Raw genomic sequence first — 14,185 nt, forward strand, 5'->3', positions numbered from 1 at the left:
GTGGGCCGCAGGTCTATGTGGAGTGTCTTCCACAACCCATCTCCACAGGGCCGCTCACTCAACCCAGAGGTCACAGGTTAGGCAAGGCTGGGCGGCCAGCAAGCTCCAAGGAGCCTCTTGTGTCTGCACTTCCCGAAGCCCCGAGGTGGGGGTACACCGTTGCGCCCAACTTTTCACATGGGTGCTGGGGAGTCAAACTGATCAAGCTTGGCAGCAAACGACTTTACCTGCTGAACCCTGTAGCCTGCCCAGCTTGAAAGACTCAGGAACCCCGTGTTCCGCATCTCTCAGTCCAGAGCTACTATCGCAGTATGCCGGCGCCACTAGGGTCCGATCCAAACAAGAGCCGGCCAATCAGCACCGCCTCTCTCCCCGCTACCCTTGTCGGCTTCCGCTGCTTCCGCTGTGAGACACACAAGGGCCGCAGACTTGGTGTTACTTTATTTTCCAGTTCAAAGCTACTATCATGGGTTTTCAGAGTTATACAAATGACAGTTACAAAAAAATAAAAGACAGAGACACCCAGAGTGAGATGCATGGTGTGGGGGAGTCGGTGGAATGGGGTATCTGGGAAAGGGCCCCCTGAGGTTTACTGCAGGGCTCCCAGGGAGGGACACATCTGGCTTTCTCCCGCCCAGGAGCCCCGAGGTGTCTGGGAAGACGGGGAGCACCAATCACAGAGCCAGGGCTGGGTGGACAGGCAGGAGGGAGGGAAGGAGGGAGGGAGGGAAGGAACCCTCTGCGGAGGCAGGGTCAGGTGCCAAGCATCTCCCCCCAAGACCACTCACGGCTACAACCAATAGGGCAGGCTTGCCTAGGGCCCTTTCAACAGTAACATTTCCTTTAAAAAAAAAAAAAAATACTGATTTGGTCATTTTTCTGCTTCCAGTCAGGCCAGGGGGAAAGGGAATGAGGCGGGGAGAGCCCCGCCCCCTCACGATGTGGAGAGCCCCGCCCCCTCCAGAATTCGCAGAAGCAACCTGGCAGTGTCACCTAGCTAGCTTTGAGTCTAAGAGCCAGGCCGGAATGCTGCAGGATGGGACTGACTTCCAGCCATGATCCAGAAAAACACTTGGGGCAAGGCAGACCATGCGGGCCTTAGTCCCGCCCAAAGGCTCGCCTCCAGATGCTGGGGCCAGAGTAGGTGCACCAGAGAGGTGAGGGTGGGGGTTGGGGGTGGGGTTCTTCCAGTTACAAGCTCAGGGCAGCTCCCTAGGCCCTGTAGCTTCTCCTAGGCCACTTCCTGGGGGAAATAAGGCTCAGAGTTGACTGAGGTCAGAAGAAAGGTGCCAGAGTGCCCCATGAAAAGAAGGGTACAGAGGGAACCAGAGTCCCTCCCGGGGACAGTCTGCAGCCACCGACCCATGGGGAGCAGAGAGTTAGGGAGAAGGGGTCCACAGAGGGCGACGGGCAAGGGCACCGCTTTCTCTCGGGTTTCCAGTTTGAAAGGCAAGGGCTTGCCACCTGCTGCAGGGCCACTCGGTGAGTAAGGATAACAGGAGGGACTGGACAGCGGCCTGCAGAGCGCAGGTGGCCGGCCCTAGTACTCCCAGAGTGTGGCGGGGTCGATAGTCTCCGCGCAGGCCTTCAGGACCCCGGCGTGGTCCCCCTTCAGGTAGCGACCGCCCACCTTGAGAGCCACCTTATTGTAGTCACAGAACTCAAGGAAGAAATCCACGGGGGTGTCGCTGCTGCTGGTGACCGAGGAGTCGCTACCCACCGTCCAGTACTTGCCCGTGGAGTCTGGGGAAGGAGACTACACGTCAAGCTCTGCTCCCACCCAACTCTGTCAGTCCCCCAAAGGATTAACACTCCCTGTCACTGTCAGGCTTCCACAACGGGAGTGGGCTCAGCTGGATGTGGGGCCCAGTCCTGTAATCCAAATGCTCAAGAAACTGAGGCAGGAGGATTACCTAGATTCAGAGCCATCCTGGGAAATTTACTGACATGTCCTCTCAAACTACAAAATGTAAGAGGGCTGGCCATGGTGGCACATGCCTTTAAATCCAACATTTAAAGTGGTGGAGACAGGTACATTTCTGGTCTCTAAAGCAAGTTCTAGGACAGCTAGGGACACAATAAAACAAACAAAAAGAGGGATATATATCAGCAGTAGAGCATCTGTCTAGAATCCCCCAGTGAGGGGCTAGGGGCGTGACTCAGTGGTAGAGCCCCTGCCTAGAATCCCCCAATGAGGGGCTGAGGGCGTGGCTCAGTGGTAGAGCCCCTGCCTAGAATCCCCCAATGAGAGGCTGAGCGCGTGGCTCAGTGGTAGTGCCCCTGCCTAGAATCCCCCAGTGAGGAGCTAGGGGCGTGGCTCAGTGGTAGAGCCCCTGCCTAGAATCCACCAGTGAGGGGCTGGGGGCTGGCTCTGAATTTAGTCCTCAGCACTGTAAGAAAGGCCACACATAGCACAGGGCACTGATTCTGACTTGACACGGCTGGATGGTTGTTGAACTCTCACTGGTTTTGGTCTCATAGCCAAGAAGTAACATACTTATCTTCCATTTTCCTTCCCCCTCCCCCCGCCCCTTTTCGCTTGTTTGTTTTTGAGACGAGGTTTCTCTGCATAGCTCTATTTTAGAACTCGCTCTGTAGACCAGGCTGGCTGAGAACTCAGAGCTCCACCGCCTCTGCCTCCTGAGTGCTGGGACCAAAGGCGTGTGCCACCCCCAGGCTCCATATTCTCTTGTCATTTTTTTTGTTCTTTTTTCCCTCTCTCTCTTTCTTTTTTTTTTTTCTTTTCTCTTTGTTTCTTTCTTCCTTTCTTTTTTTTTTTTTTTTTTTTTTGTTTGAGATAATTCTTGGGGATGGGGATTAAACTCTGTGGTAAAACGTTTCCTAACAAGCCCTAGGTTCGTCCTCAACACCAAAAAGGAAAAAAAAGGGCTGGGGATTTAGCTCAGTGGTAGAGCGCTTGCCTAGGAAGCCCAAGGCCCTGGGGTCGAACCCCAGCCCCAAAAAAAAAAACCGGAAAAAAAAAAAAAAAAAAAAAAAAAAAAAAAAGGTAATTCTCCTGCCTCATCTTCTCAGATTGGAGCCACGCCCACTCACTCTCCCCACCTTCTTTCTGTCTGCCCGGGACGGATGGGAACGTTCTCTCTGTAGACAAGCGGGGAAGGGTCTACCCGGGGAGGAGTGGCCGACCGTAGGACACCCGTCCTCTGCTGATGACTTTGACCGGCCACGAGCATCCCCAGCCAGTGAACCTACCTTTGATGTTGTAGGCGCCATCATTGAACTCCAGCTGAAAGACGTCGTAACTGGAGCGATTGGCGTCCAGGGTGCCCGTGACCTTGCGACAGCCAATGAACCCGTGCTCCCCACGGAACACGATGATAGGGCGGTTAATCAGCTTCATGAGGAAGAGTTCCGAGTCCCCTGTCACAGGGAAAAGGGGCCGTTGAGCTTTACAGCAACAAGGCTAGGCCAGCCAAGGTGTGGCTCAGAGAGGGATACCAAGAAGCTAAGGGTCACAAGCTGCCAGCTCACGGGGATGCCCTGCACACACAGGGAGGTTCAGGTGGGGCTGATGGCTGACCGCAGGATAACTGACCCTCTAGGGCACTAGGGAAACAGGCTTGGGCTGCGTGCCCCATGTGGCTACCTGCTGTCTCCACAGTGGCAGCCAGTTGGCCGTTTTTCTTGGCGGTCACAAACTTGCCGTTGGACGCTCTCAGAGTGATCCGTCGCTCGCACCACTCAATGTCAAAGTAGCAGCTGGCATTCCTGAGGAAGAGCAGAGGGGAGGGCAATGTGGGGGCGTCAAGCAGGCTGCCCAGTCCCAAGAGAAGAGAAGGGCCAGGTGACGGGGTGGGGTGGGTGTGGTGGGGGGTAGGGTGGGGGTAGGTGCAGGGTGTCACTCACTTAGTGGATGCAGTGGACTGCACACCTCCAGTCGCTGTCAGCGTCCAGTACTTGCCCGTGTGGGTGCGGAAGGCACACTTTCTTGTGTCCCGGTCGATCTCCAGCTGGAAGGTCTCCTGATCCGTCTCTTCGTCCTGATTGGCTGACAGGTCCATTCCTGCGGAGAGACCCGAGGCAGTCAGGCCACTGCATGACCCTTGTCTCAGCCATATTCTAGAATACCACAGGGCAGTGGGCTTCCTGGAGTGTGGCTTAGATCCCTCAGTGGTAATCCTGAGCAGTGGGCAGGACCAGGCTAGCAGGTCAGTAGCCAAGGCTAGCCAGGATCTCACCCCTCGGGAGACTGAAACGACAGGCTAACTCTGAGTTCTGGGACCCCCAGGCTACCAAGTAAGACTCTGTCTCAAAAGAAAAAAAAAGGGGGGGGACGGGGCATTGAAGAGATGACTCGGCCATAAACTAATAAATTCAGATTGCTAGGAATCAGGTAAAAGCCAGGCACAGGGGAGCCAAAACAAAGGGAGGCCTGGAGCTCATGACCAGCCAGCTTAGGTCACTGAATCCAGGCCACTGAGCAATTTTTGTCTCAAAGGAGAGAGTGGACGTTCAGGAGGCAGAGGCAGGTAGGATCTTTGTTGTGAGTTCAAGGCCAACGTGGTCTACATAGTGAGTTCTAGGATAGTCAGGGCTACATAAGGGGACTTCACTTCTTTTCCTTTCTTTCTGTGTTTTTTGTTTTTTGAGACAGGGTTTCCGGTGTAACCCTGGCTGTCCCGGAATTCAGAGAGCCGCCTACCTCTGCTTTAACGCTGGATAAGAAGCCCATGTCACCGCAACCCAGCTAGACTCCATCCCTGCCGCCCCCCCCCAAAGTATGTAGAATGACCGAAGACCACACATATGATATTGATCTTTGACAAGTTCAAGGCCACCCCGGGCTACATAAGACTCTAAAAAAAATCTGGGTTGGGGATTTAGCTCAGTGGTGGATTTCTTTAAACTCTAGTGCCCAAAATGACAAGGAGGGAGGGGAGCAGGGGAGGAAGGAAGCCTTCAAACTTCAAAATGAGCCACCCACAAGGATGTTCTAAGGCCAAGCAGGAGAACTCTCCCGTGGTCCCGGATTGGGTCTTAAAGATTGGTTCCAGTTCGGCAACGCTGCCGTTATGTAAGGAATGGCCTGGTTTTGTAGCTACAGATGGAGGCGTTTCCGGATAAGACACTCCAGTGTCGGGAATTTGCTTTAAATACAACCAAAACCATTGAATAAACACACAGATGGAGCTGGTTCTGCAGAATGTCACATGGCGGGTGCTGGTAAAAGGGGCTTCGTTACCTGCTTCCTGTAGTGGGTATGTGTGAAAGCCAAAGAACCAAGTAGGAGTCAGGCACGGCGACCCACGCCTGTCATCCCAGCACTCCAGAGGCTGACGTTAACCTCGGCGATGAGTGGGGCCCCATCCCAAAAGATAATGAAATAAAATAGAGCCGTGGCTGTAACTCAGTTGGTAGAGCACTTGCAGAACATGCAGGATTCTGGGGTCCATCCCAGAACTGCATAAAAGGGTGTGGTGGGGTGGGCCTGCAATCCCAGTTCTTGGTTACCAGAGGCAGGAAGATCATAAGTTCAAGACCAGCCTGTGATACATGAGACTCCACCCCCCGACACACACACAGACACAGACACACAGACACACACAGAGACAGACAGACAGATAGACAAAGTGCTGCAGGCCATCCAGATGGCTCATGGGGCAAAGGCACCGGCTGCCAGACCTAATAACCTGAGTTCGATCCCTAGGACCAACTAACGGGGACAGGACCTCCAAACTGGCACCACTGCATGTAGGCACCACCCTCCTCCACAGACAGAATTAAAAACAAAAGCAGTGACATATTTTTAAAGAGAAGGTAGGCGTGGTAGTTCATGGCTTTATCTCTAGCACTCCGGAGGCAGAGACAGGTGAATGTCATTTGAGTTTGGGTGAGTCTGAGGTCACCTTAGTCCACATAATGAGTTCTAGGCCAGCCAGAGCTATATATAAAATAAAAGAGAAAGGGGGTTCGAAATATAACTCAGTATAAAGTATTTGCCGGGCGGGGTTGGGATTTGGCTCAGTGGTAGAGCGCTTGCCTAGGGAAGCACAAGGTCCTGTTGGTCCCCAGCCCCGGAAAAAAAAAAAAATTTGCCCGGCATGGAAGGCCCTGAATTCTACCCCTTGTACCAAACACACACACACACACACACACACACACACACACACACACACACACACACACACACACACACAGACACGCGCGCATGCACACACGCCTACATGTTTCTTTAGAAAACTCAAAATCACAAGAATGAAGTCATACTTTTTCCCTGCCCCCACTAGCCACAAACACGGAATGTTTACCCAACCTTCCAGCATTTCCCCCGCATGTGGTGGCCATGTCCAAACATTGGGGTCTCCCTCCTTCTTTCCCTCTCTCTTATTTATTTTTCTCTAATTTTTGGAAAGACTGCTTGTATTTTATGTTATGTGTGAGCCTTGGCCTGTGTGTATGCATGTGCACACACATATGTGCCCAGTGCCCTCAGAGGTCAGATCTGGAACTGTTGGGAGCCACCATGTGAGTGCTGGGCCTGTGCAAAAACAAGTGTTCCAGAGCTGAACTCTGAGTTCAAGGCCAGCCTGTCCTGTAGGCAAGTCCCAGGGTAGCCTGGGCTGCTACACGAGGACCCTGTCCTGAAAAGCCAAAAAGAAAAGAAAGAGGGTGGGGCACCACACCAACATCAAAACAAACAAAAAACATCTGAACCTCCCTCCTTTTCATCTTCTCGTTTTTGTTTTTTAAGATTTATTTATTTCACGTATGCGAGTACACGGTCCTTCTCAGACACACCAGAAGAGGCCATTGAATCCCATTAACAGATGGGTGTGAGCCATCATGTGGTGGCTGGGAATTGAACTCAGAACCTCTAGAGCCAGTGCTCATAACACAGGGTCTCACTGTGTATCCGGAGCCACCTTTGAACTCAAGAGATCCCCCTGCCTCTGCCTCCCAAGTGCTGGAATTACAGCTTTGTGCCCTAGCATGGCTCGCTAACTTAGTAACACAACGATGTATGTTGCTACATAGTAACACAACTCTAGTAACACAACATGGTTTCCCTGTCACATGACCTCGCTGAGCCCCAGTAAGGTGTCTCTCCCCAGGCCTGCTCTGTGTGGCCCTGCTTTGCATAGTGGCTTTGATCCCACCTAGGAGTGGGACCTTGGTTCCTAACAAGATAAACTCTTTGTTTCAAGGGGCCTGGACTCGGCAAGAATGTCCTCGGCATGGACACAGTATACACGGCCCATCTCACAGTTGTCCTTAGGAAGCAGAACCTAGCAGGGGATGGTAGATGCCACCTTCAACCTTGCCCCTAGGAACCCATCTGTAGTTGACTCTCCACCCAAGAGTGTGCCAGTGCCACCCTAACCCAACCGAGTCGTTTACCTCAGAGAAAATGATGCCAGGCCTTAGCCCAAGGTCACCCAGCAAGACCAAGGGGATGGACAGAAGCCTGGCCATGTCTCAGCACTCCCCCTCTAAACGAATGGGTCAACAGACAAGGCTTCCATGGTGGGTCCCCAGCACCCTGACCCAGTCCCTACCAGGAAGCACAGACGAAGATGGGAAGGTTATCCCAGGCTAGACCACCACTCCAAGGCCACAGCTCTGGGCTGGGGTCTGCCCAACCTTCTCAGGCAGAAACTGGCTCTCCTGTCCCTGGCCCACACTAGAGATGACTAAACATCGAGAGGACAGTTGGCCACATATATGCAGGTGTCCCCCACTGTCCCCTCTGCCAGCCTGTAACTGAGCTGCCGTGCGCAGGGACAGCTGAGTCAGCACAGGATACTGGGCGGAACAGCCACACCCGGGGCTGGAGTGACCCCACCTGATCCAATCGTGCCCACGGAGGGTAATGGAGCAGTCAGGGAAAAGCCAGCATCGGGACCACAGTGTGTCCTCAAATGTCTGAAGGAGAAAAAAGGATTCCCACAAGTTCTCCTCTGAGCATCTTGTGGGTATTGGGGGCTATGCCTGTGTGTGTGTGTGCGCACACACACACACACACACTCACACACACACACACACACACACACACACACTCAAACTGATAAAGGTAATTAGATTAAAAATGTATTTAAAAAAAGAAAGAAAAGTTGGTTTTGGGGGTGTGGTTCAGTGATTGAGCACTTGCCTAGAATCCCCCAGTGAGGGGCTGGGGGCGTGGCTCAGTGGTAGAGCCCCTGCATAGAGTCCCCCAGTGAGGGGCTGGGGTGTGGCTCAGTGGTAGAGCCCCTGCCTAGGATCCCCCAGTGAGGGGCTGGGGTGTGGCTCAGTGGTAGAGCCCCTGCCTAGAATCCCCCAGTGAGGGGCTGGGGGTGTGGCTCAGTGGTAGAGCCCCTGCCTAGAATCCCCCAGTGAGGGGCTAGGGTGTGGCTCAGTGGTAGAGCCTCAGCCTGTCCTGCACAAGGCCTCAGGTTTTATCCCCACATTCCCACAAATAAAAGAAAAGCGCCACTAAGAGATGGTGGCACAGGCTTTTAATCCCAGCACTGGAGACCAGCCTGGTCTACATAGGGAGTTCCTGGACAGCCAGGGCTACACAGAGAAACCCTGTCTGAAAAAAAAAAGAAAAGAAAAGCCCCTCCCAGCCACTCCAGCATCCAAGGAAGACCATCAAGAGGAGGCCAGGAGCCAATCATAAGTGGCCTGGCATCCCCAGTACCCTGGAGACTGAGGCAGGAGACTGGAGAGTTGGAAGCCAGATGGGCTACATGACAGAAACTAAAAATAAGGTGGGCGGGGTAAAAGAGTCAGGGCGTCCAGCATGCCAGCTTCCCTCATACAAAGGGGAGGCCCAGGCCCAAGACGTCAGGGGCACGGAGTTCAAGACAGCGCAGTGCTGTGGACATAAACCAACCTTCACCCTCCCAGTACCCTCTGAAAAATGAGACACCCAGACGGAGGACAGAAAGGGCCTCACCCAGGCCACCATCTGGGTCTCATCTCCAGGTACTGGGAACAAAGGGGCCTGGTGCATCCACTTTTTGATAAAGAGGCCATCGAGGCACCAAACGTGGACTCCATACACCCTTAGGTGAATGCCTTCTCTGCTCTTTGCCTCAGTTTCCCTCCCTTGCCAAAAAGGATCACCTCTCAGTTCTGTTGGAACCGTGAAAGGACTTGAGGGCCGGTTGCCGAGGAGATGCTGGGCCCTCCCACCTCAGCAGGAAAGGGATGTTAGCCCCCTTCCTGAATGGGCCCTCTAAGGCTCAGCCAGGGGGAAAGGCCCCACTTGGCCTTGGAATCACATTGGAGCTGCGTTGCTATGGTAACAGATTTTCTGTGGGATTTTTTTTTCAGCAGCAGCAGCACAGAAAACCTGAGTCACAGGCTCCTAGGAGCCCACGGAGGGGGCGTGGCTGTCTTCCAGCTTCCTAGGCGTCTCTGTGGTGACTCAGTGGGTCCTCCAACCCACAACCCCCTTCCTGGGCTTAGCTGTTTGCCAGATTCCTTTGCATTGTTCTAAATAAGCAATCCCCACAAACCAGAAGGTGACTTAGTTCATACAGTGCTCAAAACCAAGCCATTCCTTGCCCCAAGAGGGAAGCTGTCAGATAGCCTACAAAGTCCAGCCTTACCCGTCACTCACTCTTCAGCCAGCCACCCTAGAAGTGATGTGGACAAAATCCTTTGAAAGCATACCCGGGGATCAGAACCCAACATGTAAACCAGGATGGGCGGACACAGCACGGGGTCTTCTTGAGCCAGCAGGGGCTTAGAAGGGTCAAGAGGATCAAGGAGCAAAAGACCCTCCCCCCCAATCCTGCTGTCCTGGGATCGCCACCTCCCAAGAACAGAGCCTGGCTCAAAGTACCTGTGTTTTACAGATGGGGAAACTGAGGCCAGGGAGCAGGAAGCGGCAAATCTGCATGGATGATTCACAACCCCAGATTGTGCCTTCCCTCCCCCTATTCCGGGCTAGCAGTTCTCAACACGTGTTTCCCGAAGCCCAGCCCCGCCTCCCTGCCACGCAGGCCTGCCCAAAATGGCCTCCCCGGCACACCCACCCAGCCGCTCACCCTCAAAAAGCCCGGGGAGGAGTTGGCTGACAGGGAAATTAGACTTAGACCCGGACATATGAGGGCAGAAGAGGTCTAACTGTGACCCCAAGTTCCCTTCAGATTCTCATCCCTTCAACTCCTTAGATTTCCGCCTCCTCCTGCCGCATCAGTGTGAATCATGCACCATCATGGCACCCTCAGAGAAGGGTACCTGTCCAGGCTCGCAAAACACACCTTCTAGCTCCTTCCAGGCCCCAGGGGCCTAACTCACCTGTGCCTTGCCTAACCTCCCCCAGGGCACAAGCCTTGGACACAGCTCTGTAGGCAGAGAGCTGGTTTCTCTGGGCTTGAGAGTTCCCGGCATCCCCTCAGTCCCAAATCCCAATCTTCCTCCTAGATATGCAGGGCTTCCCTGTCTGTACCTCGATGCCTCCGGGCCTTTGCTGTGACCCCCTCCCCGCTCCCCGGCCTCCAAGACCAGTCCTTAAACTTGGTGCACGCTAATTTCTATTCACTCTCCTGGGTCCTCAGAAAGGATCCCAGATCCTTATAATCCACTACCCCGATCCTGTACCCCCAATCTTTTGCTTTGCATACCAATCGCATTCCCAAGAGACCTTTACTGATCCTTGTTTATCAGTGTTTGCTAAACAGGTGGGAACTCTGACCCCCTCACCCAGCACTGTGAAACAAGAGAAGCTATGGTTCATTGGCGTGTGTGTGTGTGTGTGTGCGCGCGCGTGTGTGTGTGTGTGTGTGTGTGTGTGTAAAACGAGAGAACATTCTGGAATCAAGTACACCCAGTTCAGCACGTTGCTGTGTAACAGTAAGCAAATGGTTGCACCTTTCTGAGCGTTAATTCAACCAAACTCAGTAGGCCCCACCCAAGGCTTTACCCTCTGCATTGGGGGAGGGGGTCTTCCTCTCCACAGACTGGCTCCCATCCAGCTCTCTCCAAAGCCTGGGGTCCAATTTCCCAACCAAGGAAGGGAAATCTCACAAGCCCCTGCCAGCAGGCAGCAAAGACCCTTTGGAAAGTAGGGGTACGCCAGAAAGGAGGCGCCTACTTGCGCCATGCCCATGCCGGTCGGAAATGGCCTGCCAGCCTGCAGGAGGCCCTGGATAGGGACAGATAGAGTTGCAAACGATTGTTCCCAGTCAGAGAGGCCGTGGGGACCGGTTCATTCGAGGGTAGAGGCTTTTGGAGGGCCACTTTGCCGAGTGCCGGACCGCAAGGCGTGCACGGGAGGGCAGGGAGGGCGCCTGGCGCGCAGCCACCCGCGCCACGCCGCCTGCCAGCCGGGGTGCGAAGGAAGAGCCAGGCGGCTTCACTCCGCGCCTCCTCACTGAACCCTGGACCAGGGACAACGCCTGGAGGGTTGGGGGTGGCTCTTCCGCAGAGGGACCCGCCTAAGTCGATCCCCTCCCCCAGCTCCGCCGCATCTGGTTTTCCCATCTGCAGAGCCTTAGCAGGACAAAGGGGACGAGGGAGGGCCCAGCCGTGGCGACCCGCCCCCCTGCTCACAAAGGCCGCGGCCGGGAGCGCCTGGCCTTAGTGAGGGGAGGTGGAGTGGGGGAGGGGAAGCCCCTGCGGACAACACCCCCACACACACCAGTCGCAGGACCGACCCCGCCCGGCACACCCCGCCGGGATCAAAAGCCCCTCCAATCTCTTCTATCTCGCCAGTAAAGGCGGGGAGGGCAGGGGTGACTGTCCCCTGGCCCTCTAGCCAAAGGCCCGCGAAACGGAAGAGGACGCACGAGGAAATGAACAAGGGGGTGGGGGTGGGGGGACCCTTCCTCTCCAAGACCTGGGACAGCCTATCCTAGAGGATCAGCTCATGAATGGGGACGGCTCAGACTGGGAAGGAAGAGGAAACAGAGAAGGTCTAAGCTAGGTCTAGAGAGCTCCACGCCCCCAGCCATGAGCTGGGGAGGTGGACAGTATTCCTTTAGGATGTGCTAGGCCGTACTCCCTCCCCACGTTACCTCCTCCCAGCAGAAGAAACCCACGTCCGGGACAGAGGGGTGGTACATGCCTTTAATCCCAGCACAAGAGACAGGAAGATTTCTGCGAGTTCTGGGCCAGCCCCGTCTACATAGCGAGTTCCAGGATAGCCAAGGCTATAGAGTGAAATCAGGTCTTTTAAGCCTGGAGGCCCGTGCGCCTAAAGGGAGCCCAGGAGGAGACGAGGAAACAGAAGGATGCAGGAGTGCAGAGGTGCTTTTGTGCACTGGGTCGGGACCCAAGGGAGGGGACATGTCCCCAACTCACCCTGGCGCGTGGACACGTTCCTCTCGTTGGCTGCCTGCAGCACCACCTGAGCGCAGCTCTGTTCCAGGGCGAAGAGCTCATCTTTGCCCACCTTGGTGGCCTTGCCAGCCTTGAGGGTGCCGCTGGGCCCGGACGGAGCCAGGTAGCGACCTTCGCAGTCGCGAAAGGCCACCTTGCCGGAGCGGAACTCCAGTGTGAAGCCCGTGGCGGGCTCAGGCCGCGCCACAAGGCGCCCGTCGTGGCGCAGGAAGCGGTGGTCCGACGTCTGCACGCTGTAGCGCTGGTCCTGGAAGGCCAAGGTGATGAGCGAGTCGACGCCCCAAGGCACGTCGCGGTCTACCGCGATCTCGTCGGCGGGTCGCGCGCTCAGATGAGCGTAGCGCTTGCGGGTGACGCTGTAGATGTTGACCTGCGGGTGCATGGCGATGTGCACGCTCCACTTCTCGGCCGGCGACACGGTCTGCGCGAAGCAGGACAGGCGGTCCTCGGTGCCACCGAAGTAGCGCCGGTGCGCCTCGGACTGCAGCGACCAGCGGCCGTCGTCGTGTGCCACGACGAGGAAGCGGCAGTCGCCGTCGGGTACCTCGCGCTCGCAGGTCACATTGCCGTCCTTGTCGGCGGCCAGGTAGCGACCCAGGTGGCTGCGCAGACACACGGCCGCGCTGCCCGCCTCATCGGGAGGTTGCTCCAGCGTCCAGATCTGCTTCTTCTTCAAGCTACTAGCGGATGCGTTCACCTTGAACCCGAACGCCTCGGCTGTCAGGTACTTGTTGCCGCAGCTGATGAGCCCGAACTGGATCTGCACAGCCTCGGCCGTGCCGTTGGCGGTCATGGTGGCGGAGGGCGGCCCGGTAGCCCGGGGAGCTTGGGTGGCTGTTCCCGACCTCCTTTGTTCAGCACCGCTTAGTCCGCTGCAGCTCTCCACAAAGCCAGCCCGGCGGCGCCCTGGGTTTTATAGGCAGGTGACGTCACCGTGCTAAGCCACGCCCCTCCCCGGGACTGCCAGGGGAGGGGGCTCTGAAGCGCGGGCCGGGGCCCCTGCGATTCCCCTGCGGGTTTTTCCGGGGTTTAAGACGGGGGGTCTCACTCTACAACCCAGACTAAGCTTGAAGTATATGTGTGGCTCAAGCTGGACTCGAACTCATAGCAATCCTTCTGCCTCTGGCCTGTTCGTGTTTGCTAGTCCATTTAACTCTTCCTCCACCTCCACGGTCGTTCTGCAGTAGTTGACTGATCCCCAAATTTTTCCTGCTCTCTGAGGCCAGCCTGGAGCACCCCCACCCCCAAGCCCAGTCGTTGGGAAGGACCAGGTTTAAGGTAATGATCTGTCCGGGATGGAGGGAGGGTCCAGGGTGTACCAGCCTTAGAGCTGTTCCTTGAAGAGGCCAGAGACACCAGAAGATACCGGCTGGAAACAGAGGGGTCTAGGGTAGAAAAGAGGTTAAGTTAAGCTCTAGAGAGGCGCATAAAGAGCCCTACCTGCCCTGCCTGCCTTAGCGTTTCTCGAAGGCCTTGTACCCTGGGCCTCCTGAGCAGAAACTGAGATTTCTATCCCAGGGCCAGCATAGAGTACAGCCACCCTGCTGACTCTAAATAAATTGTGGTGATTGTGGCCCAAGTCAGTGACCAACAAAAGACCCCACTGTGGTGAAGCTCAAGCGCTGGGGTACTGGTCTACCAGGAAGTAGGTAGGTAAGGCAGGAACAGCGGTCTCTGTTTATGAAGACATCAGAAAAGCCGGTCAGCCCCAGTGTAACTCTTAACGGCAGCCCCTCAGGGTTCCACACCAGAGGGACATCCCACAAACACCACCTCCCACCACCCCATATGAGAACACTTCCCTTTGAGTTTCTGGAAGGCTGAGATTTCTCCTACGACATTCCCCACATGCCAGGCAGGCCCCTGAATGCTGGCCCTACCACAGGCTGCC

The 14,185-nt window shown here is 55.5% G+C and overlaps 1 protein-coding gene across 1 annotated transcript; it reads right to left on the reverse strand.

Moving 5' to 3' along the window:
* Window positions 1-422: 422 nt before the first annotated feature.
* Window positions 423-13,195, reverse strand: Fscn1 (fascin actin-bundling protein 1). Its single transcript, XM_032886797.1, has 5 exons — window positions 12,256-13,195; window positions 3,868-4,024; window positions 3,608-3,729; window positions 3,214-3,381; window positions 423-1,743 (listed from the first exon to the last, which is right to left on the reverse strand). Exons 1-5 carry the CDS (start codon window positions 13,085-13,087, stop codon window positions 1,541-1,543), a joined length of 1,482 nt encoding a protein of 493 aa, XP_032742688.1. The 5' UTR covers window positions 13,088-13,195; the 3' UTR covers window positions 423-1,540.
* Between the last annotated feature and the right edge of the window lie 990 nt (window positions 13,196-14,185).

This window comes from Rattus rattus, chromosome 16 (assembly GCF_011064425.1).
Source record: "Rattus rattus isolate New Zealand chromosome 16, Rrattus_CSIRO_v1, whole genome shotgun sequence".
Classification (NCBI taxonomy): domain Eukaryota; kingdom Metazoa; phylum Chordata; class Mammalia; order Rodentia; family Muridae; genus Rattus; species Rattus rattus.

What these genes read in the sequence shown, in the direction of transcription:
- Fscn1 (XM_032886797.1), bottom strand. Translation starts at nt 13,087, where the DNA reads ATGACCGCCAACGGCACGGCCGAGGCTGTGCAGATCCAGTTCGGGCTC. An exon ending in GAACGTGTCCACGCGCCAGG is followed by an intron (nt 4,025 to 12,255) that starts GTGAGTTGGGGA and finishes GTCTCTCCGCAG; the next exon opens with GAATGGACCTGTCAGCCAAT. An exon ending in TGGCGCCTACAACATCAAAG is followed by an intron (nt 1,744 to 3,213) that starts GTAGGTTCACTG and finishes CTCCTTCCCCAG; the next exon opens with ACTCCACGGGCAAGTACTGG.